This window comes from Mesoplodon mirus (assembly GCF_964341445.2).
Source record: "Mesoplodon mirus genome assembly, chromosome: 13".
NCBI classification, from domain to species: Eukaryota; Metazoa; Chordata; class Mammalia; order Artiodactyla; family Ziphiidae; genus Mesoplodon; species Mesoplodon mirus.
The window spans coordinates 12930808-12948816 of NC_138989.1; the positions used below are offsets into that span (position 1 = coordinate 12930808).

At 35.1% G+C, this 18009-nt stretch overlaps 1 protein-coding gene across 3 annotated transcripts in view; it reads left to right on the forward strand.

Annotated features, from left to right (window-relative positions):
* MED13L (mediator complex subunit 13L) overlaps window positions 1-18009 on the forward strand; it is a 290942-nt gene that overhangs the window by 35516 nt on the left and 237417 nt on the right. For 2 of the 3 annotated variants that reach the window (XM_082641500.1, XM_082641499.1), the window contains exon 2: window positions 760-997. In XM_082641500.1, the coding sequence (XP_082497626.1) occupies window positions 760-997 (238 nt within the window). Of the gene's footprint in view, window positions 1-759; window positions 998-18009 lie in introns of those variants that run through there. The other variant, XM_082641501.1, reaches the window with a different exon arrangement.

Here is an 18009-nt window from a genome sequence, read left to right on the forward strand (position 1 = left end):
AAACATCCTTGAAATTTAGTTCCTTTTAAACCTAAGATTTAAAATTTTTAGAATACAAATCCATGCAACAGAATAAAGACAGAGGATCAGCTGTCAGCTGGTTTAAAGTTACCATGTTTTAAAATGTGTTTAAAAAACAAAAGAGGAAGCTATGTTAGGGAATTGTTACAGAAGCAAAGCTTTTCTGTGTGCTACACGTTAAATAACATGAATAAATTGCTGATAACTTTCCATCCGTTTTATTAGCAGGCTATTTTGGCTTTCATAGTGAAGCACTGTGGTACTGCATACTGTTTCCCTGGTTAAAAAGGATTTAAACTGTAGCTTCTGGATGGGACAGAATTGAGGAAATTGTTCGAAAGAAATTATTTCAATTCTACAAACTTATTTTTTAAACTCTTACTTCATTTCTAAATATAATTTATGAAATAAGGCATAATAATATAGAAAATTTTATTTATAGGGACTTTAAAGTAAATGTTAGGTAAAAAATGGTTCAACAGGAAATAATTATCTGTTTGCTCTATTTTGGTATTTAATATAAAGAGCTATGTAGAAATCTTGATAGGAGGAAATGAGTTGTTTTCCCCTTAAGAGAATCAAGGGTTGACATAAATTTTTCAGTGGAAGAAATCTTACTATATGAGGTATACTGTAAATATTTATTTTAGTAAATTTATTTATCTGTATGGAAGCCTGTTTTTAGTGTTAAGTAAAAAGAACAGTCAAAACTGTTGTAATTTTCTTTACTTTTTCCAGGCTGAACTCACGGGAATCAAATGGCGTAGGTACAATTTTGGAGGGCATGGGGACTGCGGACCCATAATTTCAGCCCCAGCCCAAGATGATCCAATCCTGTTAAGTTTCATCCGCTGTCTGCAAGCCAACTTGCTGTGTGTATGGCGTCGTGATGTCAAACCAGATTGCAAAGAGTTATGGATATTCTGGTGGGGAGACGAACCCAACTTAGTGGGTGTAATACATCATGAACTACAGGGTAAGTTTTTTGTTTTTTCTTAAAAATTAATTTGTATTGTATATTTTTGAACAGTGGTAAATTCTGAAAAGGTTATTAAGACTTGCTGAGAAGAAAAATCCAAGTGTTTAATGGGTTGTGTGTCAAAGGAACATCCTTACTCTCACCCCTCTTCTTTCCACCCCCGTTTTTTTCAAATTTTCTTGTCCTTTCTCAGTCATGCTGGGCATCAGAACCTTGTGAGCCACTCCTATTAAAGGAAAGTATAGTGTCCCCTGGGTGTTTGGGTTGGGATTGAGGCTAAGATCCACTGTTTTAAAATGATAGTGAAATGTGAGAAAGTAGCAGGTCAGTGAAATGAACAGAATTGGTTGTTTTTAGGCTGTTGCTGTTATGGTTTATTGCCAGATGAACTCTGGTGGAAAATTGTAAAGTGATAATAGAAATTTAGTGCAAGCCTTGTTGGACAAAATTATGAGATGATGTTGTATAATATTTTGAAGAAAGATTTATGTAAAGAACCTACTCCGATTTTGGCATAGCAAGTTTTCCTGTGTTTTGTTCCTGCTTTTTATGTAATTAGGTGATTCCAGGAAATATTTGCTCCAATGCTGCCTAATTTTTAGCTTCAGATTACATCTGATATCTGGAAATTTTGAACTAATATAAGAGTGTCATTATTCTGAGCTACTTTTTGTATTTACCGCAGATTTATAACCAGAGGAAATTTTATCGATATTATTTGAATTTCTAGTAAAACTTTCCACCTCTTCACCTAAATCTTTCTATCTAGTATGCTAAAGAATTTTTCTAAATCAGGACTAATTCTGATCTTTAGTTAGGGTAGGGCATTAACTCTTTTTGACTTAGTCTCCTAGAGCCAGCTTTTATTATGTCTAAATTACTCTATATTTTATCAATTTGTGGTTGAAAAATTTCAGATAGTGTTTGAAATGTTTTGTTACTTCATATTGTTTTTAAAGGAAGGAGTGAAACTAACTTTAATGTATTTGAGGATCTATTTATTCTAAAGTGTTGAAATTTGCCTAAAGGATTTCCTGCCAACTTCTGCCTGACACCTTCCTAGCTTTTCTTTACAGCCATTTTTGATCTGTGATGTCTCCTGCCACAACAGCCAGAGGGCAGTAAACCACAGTGGACTAACTGAGCTGTTTACTTTATGGCCCATTTGTTCAACTCAAACCTTTCTCCTATAGTTTTTAGCATATTTGGTTTATAAGTATAAGAATCTGTTCTGGGTAAGATTGCTTACTTAGCTGGTTAGTCAACAATGTCTCAGAATTATATGCATCTCGAAGCTTATTTCGTGTAGTTAGCAGTGAACTCAGGTAAAATTAGTTTTAAACATCTGGTTTCTGGTTATCAGAATTTTTAAAATAAAATACCTCCTGAAAGATACTTATAACATTTATATTTGTCCATTTAAGTATCAAAACATATCTTTTTGTTCTTTAAAAAAATTTTTACACACGTGGTAGAGGAATATAGCATTTTTGTTTGTTTTATTAATAGTTTCATTTTCTCCCATTTTGTGTGATTGTTTCTGACTCTTAATCTCCTTCCATTTTTCTACTCCCTATTGATCCCTTATGTTTTAACTTTTTGGTCTGGTCTTTATTTGTTAGCAACACAAATCATCATTTTACAGTGATGATGAAACAAAACCCAACGGTTATTTACGCTTATTTAGTTGATGTATAAAGTTATTTATCCATACCAACAAAGTACAGGATCATTGTTTTTAGAAATAACTTATTAAGTTATTGTGTTATTTCTCATGGACTTTGTTACTGAGTTAACAAAAAGATGTAGGCTGTTTAAATATTTTGTAGCTGCTTTAGATTGCATATGTAGATTCGTTACTGTATTGTTTTCGTGGTAAAGAATTAAGCAAAGATTAACTTCTTTTAAATTGTTTTTGTAAATTACAGAAATACTGCATTTTAATTAGAAAATTAGGAAAGTAGAACCACCAAAGGAAGAGAACAAAGAAACAAAAATCCTGAAGTCCAAAGCAGAGTTTTAATATTTGGTGTTTCTGTGTATAAATGAAAGCGGTACCGTACTGTTTTGTAACTCAGGCCTTTTCACTTAACACTATCTTGTGAATGTTTTTGCCTCATAATGATTACTTTTTAATTTTCTTTCCTTTTGAGTCTGAAAACGGTGTAAACTATTTATTTTTTTGCGTGCCACCAGGGAAGTATTACAGTGATGGAACAATCATAATTTTGTTAAGTACATCTACCCTTTTTAATATGTTGAATTTGTGAAAGTTATTAGATTGAAGCAAATGATCTTTTCTGTAGGTAAAAGTAGTTGTAAAGGATAGTTTTGTGTTTCAACCTAATATTAGAAAATATTTGAAACTTAATTAGAAAAATGAGTGGCATAAAGACAACTTTGTTTCAAGTGAGGGAGAATATGACAGGCAGAGCAATCATGAAAAAAGGATACCAGGGGAATATTTTAATTGGTAGTCTTACACACTGAGGATATTTTGCAATCTATTTCATTCTCTAGTATATATGAGTCATTTAATTTTGGCTAAAATAAATTTTATCAGAATCCTTTAATATTAAGATGATGGTACTATTATTTATAGCATTCTATTTTTTAGTGACATTTTACTGTTCTTTAAAATGCTTTTTAGTTATGTTATTAGGCATTTCCCTTTGTTTTTACAGTGTAGCCCAAATAGCATCCTATTAAGAAACCTCACAAAGCACCATCTTGAATTTAAATGTATAAAGTAATCCCTACAGAAAGAGAATAAGCCTATGGGATACACGCAGTTTTATACTAGACTTTTTGTTTAAATGCTTTGAATACCTGTGAAATAGCCTGTGAGAAGACCAAGACACATTTATAACCTGTTCCTGTCACTTGGATAAACACTTCTGGGCTCTTGTTTGGGGAATTGCTATTTATATTGTATGGCATAGTGGTTCAGAGGCTTGGGTTTGAACCCCTGCTTGTTGACTTGCTAGCTCTATATCCTTGGTCAAGTTATTTAACTTATCCGTGCTTCAGTTTCCTCACTCTAAATTGGGTTATAAGGATAAAAAAAAGTTAAAGTACTTAGAACAGCACAGAGAACGTTAATCTATAATTGTAACTCTTGCTGCTGCTACTACAATGCCAGCAATTAACTCAGACATCAAAACTAAAATATTTTGGCAATTGGTCCATTCTGTATAACATTCAGTATTTGCTAATGTTTGTCAAATATTAGTTTTCAAAGTATACTTCTAGGTTGAAGTAATCATTTTTGAGTTTGTTAATGTTTGGTGGAATAACTGGGAATAATAAAATATTAGAGAGGAGGGAAGATACCCTGCTCATAGGAAATTTGTCTAGATTAGGCTGTAAACAGAGTTTCATAACAAACCTTAAATTATGTTATAAAGAGGTCAGAACTTTAAGATTTGACTCTGTTGGATCCCTGTAAAGTAGATTAGTAACTTAACTGCCTTCTCTGCATAGTGGTATTGAAGGGCACTGGCTGAACACTGAATATACACATATTTCCTTCCTTGTGTCCATCCATAAGTACCTGTATCAGCAGGTCCAATTATAGGGGTTTAATGGAATCTCTACCTTTGATAAGTTATAGTCTAGAAAGGGTATAAGACAAGCACACAAATATGTATAATGCAGAGAACACTGTAAGTATATAAGAGAAATATAGTAGATTGACTACTTTCCACATGAACAGACATTCAATTCCAGGACTAATGCATAGATAAGTGTTCTGTAAACTTACAGCAAGAACACTGTGAGAAGTGAGAAGCCTTCTTGGTTTCTGGTCTGTTTACTCAGCCTCTATTAGGCAAGAGCTGTGATGCAGTCCTGGATATGTAAAATGAGTCCTCATCCTTAAGGAGCTCACAGTCTTACTGGGAAGGTAGCTAAATGACTCCATAATTATGATACAGTGGAGTAAGCAGCAACTGATTAAGTTAGGGATCTTGCAGAAGTATCAGATTCAACCTCAAGGGAAGAGAATAGGGAGATAGTGGTGAAGCTCAGAGTTGGTGAGACTTGAGGTGAGTCTTACAGGATACATGTGTTACCTAGGTTGGGATGGAACTTGTCCTAGTCAGAGGAAGTAGCTTCTATAAAAGGGCCTGAGGGCAGTGAATGAATTGTGGGAAGGGCACGTTTGCCCAGAACATAGTGTGTGAGTGAGATAGTTGGGGGAAACTGAAAGACTGGGGAGGTGGGCCATAGTGTGGAGTACACTGAAGCAAGGACTTAATCTGATAGATTTTGAGGAATTGTTAGAGGTTTCTGATCAGGAAAGAGATACAATTAGATTATACATAAGATGAATATGGACAGGAAGACCATAATATTTTAATAAATTATTTTATTCTAAATTGATCTATGGACTTAAACATTCTGTTTAGGATATAGATTTAGTGAAAAAATACCTGTGACTATATACTGAACGTTATATTGATAGTCTTTGCCAATTTTATTTTATAACTTTGCTCTTTTTGCTTGATTAAATTATTTCCCACATTCTCAATTTGAATTTTAGAGAATAATACAGTATGCTAAATTGACTTCTCCTAATCTACCAAACAAAATCATTTTACAAACACAATCTTTTGGCCATTTCATTGCCTGTTAGTCAGTAATGTGAAAGACGTGCAATCTTGAAACCCCAGAATGGTACAGACAGCAAGCATAGACTTCTAGGGGTTGGAGATGGCTTGACCCCAAAGCATTAGGAGTCCCTGGCCCAGAAGAAGTATCGTATACAGATTAGTAGTATGTGTGCTTAATAACATTTGTTGAATAAATGAATGAAACCTATCTTAAATGATTCTAACATAGCACAGTTTGTACTCTCAGAAGGTTGACTTATAATGAATACACTTAAAATTTTTAATGATTTGGTAATGTGAGGAGATTGAAACCTAGTTAAAAATAAGGCATTATTACTTCTGTTTTTAATTCCCAGTGAGGTATAAACATCCATTTTTTGGTATATGTTCTATAAAGAAATTTAGCTGTAAATACCTACTGTCTGTAATTTTAAAATTTAACTTATCTGTGCTGTGCCCTTTCCTTTTGATGATTACAAATAGACATGTAAATTGTAATGGGAATACATCTGTCCACCTCTATGATTGTCCCACTATGAGTATTAGATGATTGTCCCATTATGAGTATTAGAAATCTTAAGAATTGGCTTTATTATCATTGTAGAGGCAGATTGGCAGTTGTTAGCACTTTGTTGTTGTATTAGTCATAAGTATTGCCTTTTTCCATTTTTCAGTGTACTGTCACCTATGCGAGGAGCTGTGGGCCATTGCAAAAACAGCATTAGACATTAGAGAGCTAGGAAAAATGGATCTGGTTTTCTGACATTTACCAGTGTAAGATAATTTAACACTCTCATATTATTTTTTATACCACTGAACTGATTGCAAGCCTCTCGAAGAAGTGGACATTTTGTAGGGATGGAGAAGGGCTGAAAGAAGAGAGTGGAGAGCCAGTTTGCTATTATTATAATCTGCATATATAGATTATAGTCTGTAATCTCAAATGATGGGATTGATGTAACCTTTGTTTAGATATCTCCAAGGAAGGATCTAACTCCCTCCCCTCAACTTTTTATTTTGAAAAATATTTACACACATACATATGTATACCTTTTATTCTGGCTAAACCATCTGAGGGTAATTTACAGAGTTCATGAATCTTTACCCCTGAATACTTCTGCTTGTAACTCCTTTAAGAATATGAGACTTTTTTTTTTTTAAAAACATAACCATGATATAATCATACTCAAGAAATTTAACATTGATATCATTAAATTATCAACTTTTCAGTCTACATCCAGTCTACATCCTCAGTCTTCTCCCAATAATGCCTCTTATAGCCTCCTCCCCCCAATCTGGTATCCAGTCAGAAATCACATGTTGCATTTAGATGTCTCCTCTCTTTAGTCTCCCCTAATTTAGAACATTCCCTAAGTTGTCGTTTTCTGCGGGGGATGATCCTTCAATGGTATGGATGTTAATTTGAAGGGAGAAGTTGTCCTGTCAAATGTTCCATATTCTAAATTTGTCTAATTGTTTCCTCATGGTGAGATTCAGGTTAAACATTTTTGGTAAGAATATTGAGTAGGTGATGTGTACTTCTTGTGGCATCACACTGTAGGCACATCATGTCAATTTGTCCCAGTATTGATCCTGCTAAGTTCGATTGCTTGGTTATGGTAGTGTCTGTCAGATTTCTCCAGTGTAAACATACCTTTTTACTTTTGTAACTGTTAAATAAATTTGGGGAAAAACTTTGAGACTCTGATTATTATTTCCCCAATAACTCTTCACTCTGGCTTGAGGAAAAACCTAACTTTGAGCCTGTTTAAAAATAACAGAAAACTTAAAAAAAAAATTAATTAACTTTATTTATTTTATTTTTGGCTGTGTTGGGTCTTCGTTGCTGCGCGCGGGCTTTTTCTCTGGTTGCAGGGAGCGAGGGCTACTCTTTGTTGCGGTGCATGGGCTTCTCACTGCGGTGACTTCTCTTGTTGCGGAGCATGGGCTCTAGGCGTGCAGGCTTCAGTAGTTGTGGCTCGCGGGCTCTAGAGCGCAGGCTCAGTAGTTGTGGCGCACAGGCTTAGTTGTTCCGCGGCATGTGGGATCTTCCCGGACCAGGGCTCGAACCCATGTCTCCTGCATTGGCAGGCGGATTCTTAACCACTGTGCCACCAGGGAAGCCCCCAGAAAACTTCTTGAATCATATGCTTTACAAAAGCAGTTAAAAGTTCAGATGAACACTATTCTTAAGTCATAAGAAAGAAGGGGGGCGGGCAGAGGAGAGGAGAAATGAAGAAAAACATTCAGGATATAGCAAAGGCAAACTATGATGGTAAAGCCAAGCTCTAAAAATTAATAGCCACTTATTGCTTAGCATACTAAAAAGAGAAGTATTGACATTGAATTTTCTAAAATCGTAGACAATAAAGTATGCACGAATGTATTACCATGTATGTGTATGTTATAGTTGTGAATTTTCAGTTGATTTTTGGTCATTTCTGGTTATCTTTGACTAAATGAAATGAATTTTAGTAAACATTGTGAATGGGTTTATTCTCAATTGAAATGAAAAACAATTGCTTTCTGTGAAAATAATGGCCCCTTTACATATAAAATTAACAGGAATGAAATTATCTTTAGGTAAAATGTCATTCAGCTTGAAAATTTCTTCTAAAGAGAAAATCTGATCCCTGACTTTCTACTCTGTTTTTATGTTTTTTTCATTATTGATGGTCCATTTATGATTCATGAAAATTAATCTCTGACTTGCTTGAAAAAGACTTTTTTACATTGTTTGCATTTATTTATTCTTCAAGTATACAAATCTTACGATTTTGAAAACAGGTGAATTGTATCATTCTACAGCATTCTATATTTGTAGTATATTTTATGTATCAACATTTATATGAAGATTTCATCACATGGCATTAATAATTCTTGAGATTGTTAACACCATGTACCTGAAAAGTAAATTTTATTTTAATTTTCATATTTGCTATTACTTTGTGGAGAATAATATTCAATAGAAAAAAACACTTGTGTTTCAAGAGAAACAAGCACTTTGAGGGAAAACATGGACCCAGTGGTAAATGGTAGCTAGTTGTAAGTAGTTATAAAGTAAGTATTCCTTGTTTTCACTGTTCAGTTTTGAAAGAATTAGTTTGCTAAAAAACTATAAAATAGTAATAGCTTTCATTGTATGATTATCCAAATAATTCTACTGTATAATTACTGAAATATTAGATTTAATAGAAAATTATACATTTTATCCTTAAAAGAGAAAGTAAAATACTTATTAAGACTTTGGTAAGCAGTAAATTTATATTATAAAATTATGGTTAAGATCATAATCACTTCAGAATTCTTTCATATGAAGAATAGGAAAAGATCTAATGGATTAGAGAGAATTATTAAGCTAAATGTGCTTGGAATTGAGAGAATAAGCTGAAGTCTAACTTTTTTTTTTTTTTTTGCGGTACACGGACCTCTCACTGTTGTGGCCTTTCCCGTTGCGGAGCACAGGCTCCAGACGTGCAGGCCCAGCGGCCATGGCTCACGGGCCCAGCCGCTCCGTGGCATGTGGGATCTTCCCAGACCGGGGCACGAACCCGTGTCCCCTGCATCGGCAGGCAGACTCTCAACCACTGCGCCACCAGGGAAGCCCAGTTATATAATTTTAAAATGGCATTTTTCAAAGACAAAGTTGATCTGTCCGCTCCAAAGATGCTTGGAACATAGTCACATATATACCCGCAATTACTTGAATTTCCTGTGCTAGTTGAAATTTCCATTTGGCAGCACATGGAATGCAGCCCTGTCTCACAGAGAATGCTTGAAGGGTCCTTCCACCTTCAGCAAATCACACCTTCTTGGCTAGAAACCACTTCTCATTCTCTTTTTCTATTTGTGACCTTAGCTCAGCTGGCATTCAGCAGAAGTATAGGTCACAGATTGTGGATTGTGGATTACTCCCTCCTATTCAATCTCACATATCCAAAATGAAACAGAGGCCAGGAGGAAATTTACCATTCTTTTGTTATCTTTTACCTTTGTAGAGGTAGAGACCATAAGTATGATAAGTAAACTAAAAAAAAGATTGAGTGTTCACAGCATGTCTCTTCCTGTGATACTTGTCATGACAGACAAGTCATTTAAATTTGCTTAGTCTTTTATTCTTGGCTGTAATATGGGAATTACAGCTTTACTTTATGATACAACATGAAGTGAATACAAAAAGTTCATAGATTTTAAATGCTGTATAAATGCTTTTCATAGTCATATTTTTCCTTTAATGAACTCTGCTGTCAGAATATTTAAATCCTTATGAACTTATTTTATAATTCATAGTTTTGGTCATAATTTCTGCCTGTAGATAAAATTTGAATTCTTTTTCACCTGACATTGTCAGTGTCATCTTAGTTAAATTATATGTAGCCATTTGATTTTTTAATAAGTTGTCTCTTATAACTGACTTTTCTGGCTTTGGCAGTACAAGGATGATTGATAATATCTATGCCTGTGCTGAAGGGATTTTAGAATAAAAAATTAAAATTGTGTCCCATATTGTTTTAAATAGGGATTGTGGCCTGATCCTTGATAATTATGGTAAGTGTATGGTGTATGTGAATTATTAATTGACCAGAGTGTTTGGGACTTTTATTGACTGTTGCATATAGAGAATTAGCAAGAATATTTGATTAACAAGGATTACTACAGATTTGTGTTACATGCCATAATCAGCCTATTTCTCTTTCCACATTTGGTTTTTTATTTGCAGAATAGTTTTTATTTATGCTTATTGTTTCTAATTTTATAGTAGGTAATAAACTAAGAATACATGATAGCTTGAAATAATTACATGTTGAAACTGGGAACCAGACAAAAATCAAATATTTATAGGTCACTTGTTATGTGCTAGGCATCATGCTGGGTGCTTGATGATCAATCTTGCATTGGAAAATAGTTTTCTTTCTTTTTAAATCTTAATTTGAATGATTTACAGGGAAAATGTAAGATTCTGCTGATACTTTCTGTACCTTGTTTTGTGTTTATTAAATTTATTTTTATTTAATATGTGGAATAGATTTAGTAGTTAAGAAATAAACAGCAGTCTTTACCATTTCGAGACTGTTAATGTAACTAGTTGAACACTAGAGGGACTGCAAACTAACCACTGACTTTTTAGTTCAGTAGTATATTAATTGAGATGCTTTATTTAAATAGCAGAGCCACACAGCTTTTTCCAGCTGTTAGTTTTCCTAAGGTTAAATATTGTGTCCAGAAGTTTACCTGGCGTCTTATTTGGTTGATTCATTCTCAAGTGTATGGACTATAAAATTTAAGCTCTGCCAGTCTAGGTCTATCAAAGCAAAAACCCTTTGATTGGTTGTAGCCTTCTTTAAAACTCAGTCTATATATTTGTCCTGCTGAAAGAAGTGGGAAATTATATAAATAAATAGTTTTCTGTTGGAAATCTCTGAGTAGAAGAAAATAAGAGTTTGGAAAAATATTCATTGGAACAATAATTCAGATTATTATTGTATGGAGATTTAAAATGATTCTATGATTATTGAATATGTATTTTGTGAAAAGATTCATCAGTTTATAATAACACCGACAGAGCTAAGGTAGTCCATACATTATAGTTTTGGTCTCTATAGGTGGCTTTACAGATATTTTTGCTATTTCACATGAAAAGATGTTTGGCAGTTGAACTTAATTTGAGAAGAGCTTTCTGGAATTCAGTCTTTAGGCATTAAAAGGTTGAATACTTCTTGAAGAAGAACTGTGGTTCAGTTTTGCTATTAACATTTTACTCTCAAAATTATTTTGCCTTGGAAATGACGTAAATTTGAAATTACAAAATTTAAATTACAATTGGTGTACAATAGATGAATGCTTTTGATTTGTTGATTTGGTTTGTCAGCTATCCAGGGATTTTATTTGGGGTCACATTATGAACATAAAAAAAGAATCAGTCTCCATATTTATATATTTCTCTTTAAGAAGTCCTAAAGATTCATAAAATGAATGAGTTGGGTGTAGAAATCTTTATTTTCTTCTGAAATAAATTTATTTCATCATTTTTATATTTGTAATGCTGATCTAAAGTTTATCCCCTAAATAGTTTGTTATAGTACTGGAACACTGGTAAAAATAGACATCTGCCTTTACTCTTAACAGTTTGCTAGATTTTTTTCAATGTGGCAGAAATATGAACTACACTAATAACATAAATTTAATTATTCATGTTTGTTTTAACTTCATTTTCCTTGATTATATATTTTAAAAATTAAGTATAAATTAAAAATAAGTCCAGTTATATATAGGAAAAGAAAATTTTAAATCCCATCTCTTTATTATTAATATTCTGTTTGATTCCAGAATATTTTGAGCTGACTAAAATGGTGTATGGAATTGACTATTATATCTTAAATATCCATTGATACCATTCTAACTTATAAGAACTGTGATATAAATTCTTCGTGTGTGTGTGTGATATAAATTCTTAAGGTATACATTTGTCTAGATCATTTAAAAATTATATATGTATCCAGTTCATTTGTGTTCCTTTTATAATTGGCAGAGTCTTTAAAGTTATCCTTTGTGGGCTCTTGGATTTCTGAAAATAGTGAGGAAAATATAAATTATCATGGAATTCTAAATGTAGTCAGTTCTTTGGTAAAACCAGCATTAGAATATTTTACTGCTAGTCTTAAGTGCTTTGCAAAATGCTGATAAGTATTATATTAAATTACAGAATTTGTCTTGGGTATTTGAAGAAGAAATTTGATATTAGTCTTAAAAATTTTATTTATTTAATTTATTTATCTTTGGCTGTGTTGGGTCTTCCTAGTTGTGGTGAGCGGGGGCTACTCTTCGTTGCAGTGTGGGCTTCTCATCTCGGCGGCTTCTCTTGTTGCAGAGCACGGGCTTTAGGCGCGCGGACTTCAGTAGTTGTGGCACGCGGGCTCAGTAGTTGTGGCTCGCGGGCTCTAGAGCGCGGGCTTAGTTGCTCCACAGCATGTGGGATCTTCTCGGACCAGGGCTCAAACCCATGTCCCCTTCATTGGCAGGTGGATTCTTAACCACTGCGCCACCAGGGAAGCCCTAGAGTCTTTAACAACTTCATTATTGTTTTCTCAGAAATGTGGTCTCAATGTCATAAAAAAATCCTGGTGTGTCAAGTATGAAACTGTTTTCTGGAGACTGAATTTCTGGAAAATGCCAAAAAGTACAGAGTACCAAACTGTGAATTGTAGAGTTAGGATAAAGGCATGTTGGATATAAAAAGCATGTTTTTATTGTTGATGTTGGCTAGTTGACATAATTATAATTGTTGGCATTGCAGGAGTTGTCTTCAAGTGCCTGTTGTTGTTGTTGTTTTAATTAATTTATTTTTGATTGCATTGGGTCTTTGTTGCTGTGCGGGCTTTCTCTAGCTGCGGCGAGCAGGGGCTGCTCTTCGTTGCAGTGCACGGGCTTCTCATCTTGGTGGCTTCTCTTGTTGCAGAGCATGGACTCTAGGCGTGTGGGCTTCAGTAGTTGTACACGCGCACTCAGTAGTTGTGGCTCGTGGGCTCTAGGGCGCAGGCTCAGTAGTTGTGGCACATGGGCTTAGTTGCTCCACAGCATGTGGAATCTTCCCGGACCAGGGCTCGAACCCGTGTCCCCTGCATTGGCAGGCGGATCCTTAATCAGTGTGCCACCAGGGAAGCCCGTGCCTGTTGAGGTGTTTTTTTTTTTTTTTTTTTTTTTTTGCGGTACGCGGTGTTCTCACTGTTGTGGCCTCTCCCGTAGCGGAGCACAGGCTCTGGACGCACAGGCTCAGAGGCAGTGGCTCACGGGCCCAGCCGCTCTGCGGCATGTGGGATCTTCCCGGACCGGGGCACGAACCCGTGTCCCCCGCATCGGCAGGCAGACTCTCAACCACTGCGCCATCAGGGAAGCCCCGTGCCTGTTGTTTTGAACAGAGTTATATTTAGGGGCAGTGTGTAATAATTGTTTTGACTTGGTTATATTTAGAGGCAGTGGGTAATAATTGCCTAATATATTGAATAATAGATTTAAAGAGAGTTTTTTGCTTATAGAGCTAGATTAAGGTTGAGATTAAGGGCACTATTAAGGAAAGTTAGAAGAATTAAAATCCTGTCTTTTATTCTGTGTTTTAGCTTAAAAAAAAAGAGTGTTATTTGAGGTAAATTTGATCACCGAATGCCTCTGGGTTAAAATAAAATTCTGTACCTCCTAAAATGATCTGGCAAAGGTTTAATTAGAAAAAGACTAATTAGATAGTTATTTTACTGAATCTCTTTGTATTATATCTCTCATACTTGGAGGAGGAGTGAAGTGTAGAATTCAGTTCAACACGCATTTGTCGAGTGCTAGGCAGTCCTGTGTGCTGGGAATGCCATGATTATTGCCTTCTAGGATCTTGACATATGTAATTACTTGTTCATTTTCCCAGAAATTTAATTAATGAAAATTTGAATTTAGATCATCTTATTTTGATATAATTCTCAGGAGCTTGTGAGGTTTTAGTGAGTTTTCTTTACTCTTGCTTTTTGTTTATTCAATCTTCAGGTATTATGGTACTTTGAACATGGGCCAGATAACATGCTAGGTATTTGGCATTCACTGGTAAATTGGACAACTCAGTTCTTGATCTCTCAGATTTATTCTTTAGTGGGACATTAGATAAGTACACAATACAGTGTGATAAATGCTCTGATACGGGTAGTACTTCTGTTCATGTTTTGTTTCTCCTCCAAGTTCCTTCTGTGACATCAGGGATTTGTTTCTTTAGTTTAAAATGTTTAGCCAGCTAAGTTTTTCGAGTTTTTGTCTTTTGTAAGATGCCATCTTGAGATGATAGAAAGATGAGCTAGACATGGACTTTTTTTTTTCCTGTGAGAAGAAGATGATTGAACTTTAGTACTAATCTATGTTTGAAACTCAAGGGGTATGTAGTTATGGTTCAAGACAGCTAAATTTGCAGGTCCAAAATATAAAGTTAAAAAACATTGCTTATTTATCTTTTCCTGCATCCCAAAATTGTCTTTCCATGTTGAGTACTTAGTAGCAAAAGACAGATGGTTATAAAAACTCAACTTCTCTCTCTGGGCTCCTGCTTCTTTTCCACATAGGTTGTTACTTTCATCTAGATAGATAGGTGCTCAAGCAACTTCTTAGTCGTGCTCATGTGTTGCACTGTCTTTGTTCGGTAGTGATAACCTTCAGAGGGTGAGAGCAACATTTCAACCCAATTGAGTGAGGGTCTTCAGTTAATATTCTATAAAGCTAAAGGTTAAGACTTCCCAAGTTATCAGGTTTGTCAAAAATGTCAGAATATTAAAGCTTTCTTCGAGTGCAAGACAAATGGATTTTGCCCCAAATTTCCTGTCCTTAATATCAACTTTGCTATCATATATTATTATGACATGTTTTTATGTATTACACATACCAGATCTCTTTGTAGTTAGATACATCTTTGTTGGGGATTTTCAGTGTCAAATCAGACATAGTAATAGCATGTTGGTCTTTGCTACAGTTACTGTCTCTCAAGCCACCGAATTTCTCTTGACCAGCTGTAGTTCTCTTATGTTGAAGATGATGTTTGTTGAGTAAGGAATGCAAGAGGATGGATTCAATACTCAGCGTGGCTCGTGCTTCTTACATTGACCAGTAAAGAAAAATGATGCTTTTGAGAGTTGGTTTGGGACATGTGACTTTAAGGGGCAGGAGGAAGAAAAGATAATCTAGTAAAAGTGACTAACCAAGGGCAAAGGCAAAGTAGAGAAGTATTAGTATTGGTCATAGCTAGAATTTCAGCTTGGCTGTTGAGAAGGGTGTGATGAAGAGAAGAGGAAGAAATAAGATTGGAAAGGTAGTTCAAATCAGATAACAGGGGACCTTGAGTAGTGGGTCAAGGCATTAGCACCATTCGGTAGACCATTAGTAGGATCTGTTCAGGGTCTTGAGCAGTTAGAAGGATTAATTTGGGCTGCAGTATGTTAAATAAATTGGAACAAGGAAGTTGGTGGCAAGGAGAATATTAGGAGTCTGTTCTATCATTCTTGGCGAAATACAAGAGCCATTAAATAGCTGTTTTGTATATTTTTAATCACATCTATTTTTTGATTCTTTAGTATTGAATTTATGTGTGTTTTAATTTATTGATATTAAAATTAATCAACCTGAAGTGTAGGGAAAGAGGCTGGATCCACATTTTGTCTATTAAACATACTTTGAACAATTACTCTGTCCTAAATACTGTGTTAGGCATTGTGGATCTAAAAGTAAGAAAGATATGATCCCAGGGCTTTAGGTTTTTGTATTTTAACAGCATAGGAGAAGTTGAATTGAATTGAGGCTGATTAACTCCATTTGTTCAGGGCTTACAGGATATGTGGTGACTGGATAGGGGAGGGTGGTTGAGGCTGGAAAGAGATAGATAGGAATCAGGTTGTGCAAGGCTTCCTTGGGTTTACCCCTGAGACGGTAGACAGAGCCACTGAAAGTTATATGGAATGCATGGTGACCGATTTCTCTAAGACTGCTGAGAAAAATAGCCTATAAATATGCTTTTGTCATTTCTGAAAGAAAGATATTAGGGAACGTTCACTTAGAGGAAGTATTGATTATCATTTAGACAACTTCATTTGCGGGTGAGAAAGAACAAAGGTCGTATTATAATATGCTAGATTATTGAGCATAACTAAAGCAAAAATAAAAAAATTTTAAACCACCCCCTTCCCCCAAAATGTTTTTATTGGGACATTTAAAGAATTAACCTATTATTAGTTCAGTTTGTACATATATAATGATATCCTTTGAAATTTTTATGTAGATTTTGATAATTTGTAAGATTAAGAGTGCCCCCAAAACATTAGGATACACTATTTGATAGTAGTTGTATGAAGCCAGGTTGGTGGGCATACATTTTCAAATAAGGCAGCTTGAATTTAGTTTGTCAGTCCAATAAATGCATATATCTGTGGGGCGGCAAAGGTTATTATGTATGAGGATATTTTTTAGTGATAAAGTAGCGCAGAGCTTACCAAATACACTTTGGGGCCACTTTATAGCAATTACAATGAGTTAGATAAAAAGTTTTTAGTTGTATTTACTTTTGCATATGTTGAATAAAGTGATTTTGAGCTAACATTTTTACTCATTCCTATATTTAAGATGTTTGATAGGAAACCAAGAAAAAGAAGCTGTTTCTGAAAACCATGTTTTCCTTAGATATTGCTGATGCATGAGTGGGGGGATATTTTAGTGTTACTTCTATTTCATCCAAATTGGGGATGAATATAAATGTAGTATTGAAGTTTTGATTTGGGGTTAATTGGGTTTTTAGTTAATATTTTGAAAATATTTGATCCAGCTTCACACCTTTGAAATAGGTGTTGCAAAGCTTTTTTTCCTTTTCCTTTCCTTTTTGTTTTTTAAAAAATCTTTTTACAGCCTAAGGGAAGATAGATGGTTTCTTTGTAAGTAATTCCAGTTTCATTAAGTGGCTCTTGACTCTCAGAACTGAGTTATTACATAACAAGATGAGTCAGATGGGAAAGAAATAGTTGAGTATTTTGTTGTTGTTGTTACCATGACTACAACATATTGGCAGGAAAATATTATATTTTGTAGCTATTATTTAACCTGACCTGTTGATTAGAAAAAAAAAGTTTCAGAACTTTGTATCCAGTAGAGTTGTTTACATCACTAAGGAATCCTACACTTTACTCTGTGACTTAATTGTACTTTTAGAGATACCTCAGGTTTTTTGTTTTTTCCTTAAGGGGGTATGTGTGGGGGGGAGGGGGTGACAGAGGGAATCTATACAAGATGGATGTAATGCTTTTTTGCCTAGATATAAACTTTAAATTCTGGGCTTATGAGCATTTCTTGGCTTTTCTACCTTGTAACTAAATTTAGTCTTCACCAGAAATATGACCTTTGAAATAAAAGAATCTCTTATTTGGTAGTGGTCATTATGTGCAAGTAAATCAGAAGCATCAAATTTAGGAATTTGGAAGAATAGGTTGCAAAATGGTAGGCAAGGGACTTCCCTGGTGGTGCAGTGGATAAGAATCTGCCTGCCAGTGCAAGGGGCACGGGTTCGATCCCTGGTCCAGGAAAATCCCACATGCCGCGGAGCAGCTCAGCCTGTGGGCCACAACTACTGAGCCTGTGCTCTAGAGCCCGTGAGCCACAACTGCTGAGCCCGCACACCACAAGTACTGAAGCCGTGTGCCTAGAGCCCGTGCTCTGCAACAAGAGAAGCCACTGCAACGAGAAGCTCGCTCACCACAACGAAGAGTAGCTCCCACTCACCACAACTAGAGAAAGTCTGCGTGCAGCAACGAAGACCCAACACAGCCAAAAAAAAAAAAAAAAAAAAAAAATGTTAGGGAAAAAAGTAACCTGTACTGCAGGAGAAACTTGCAAATA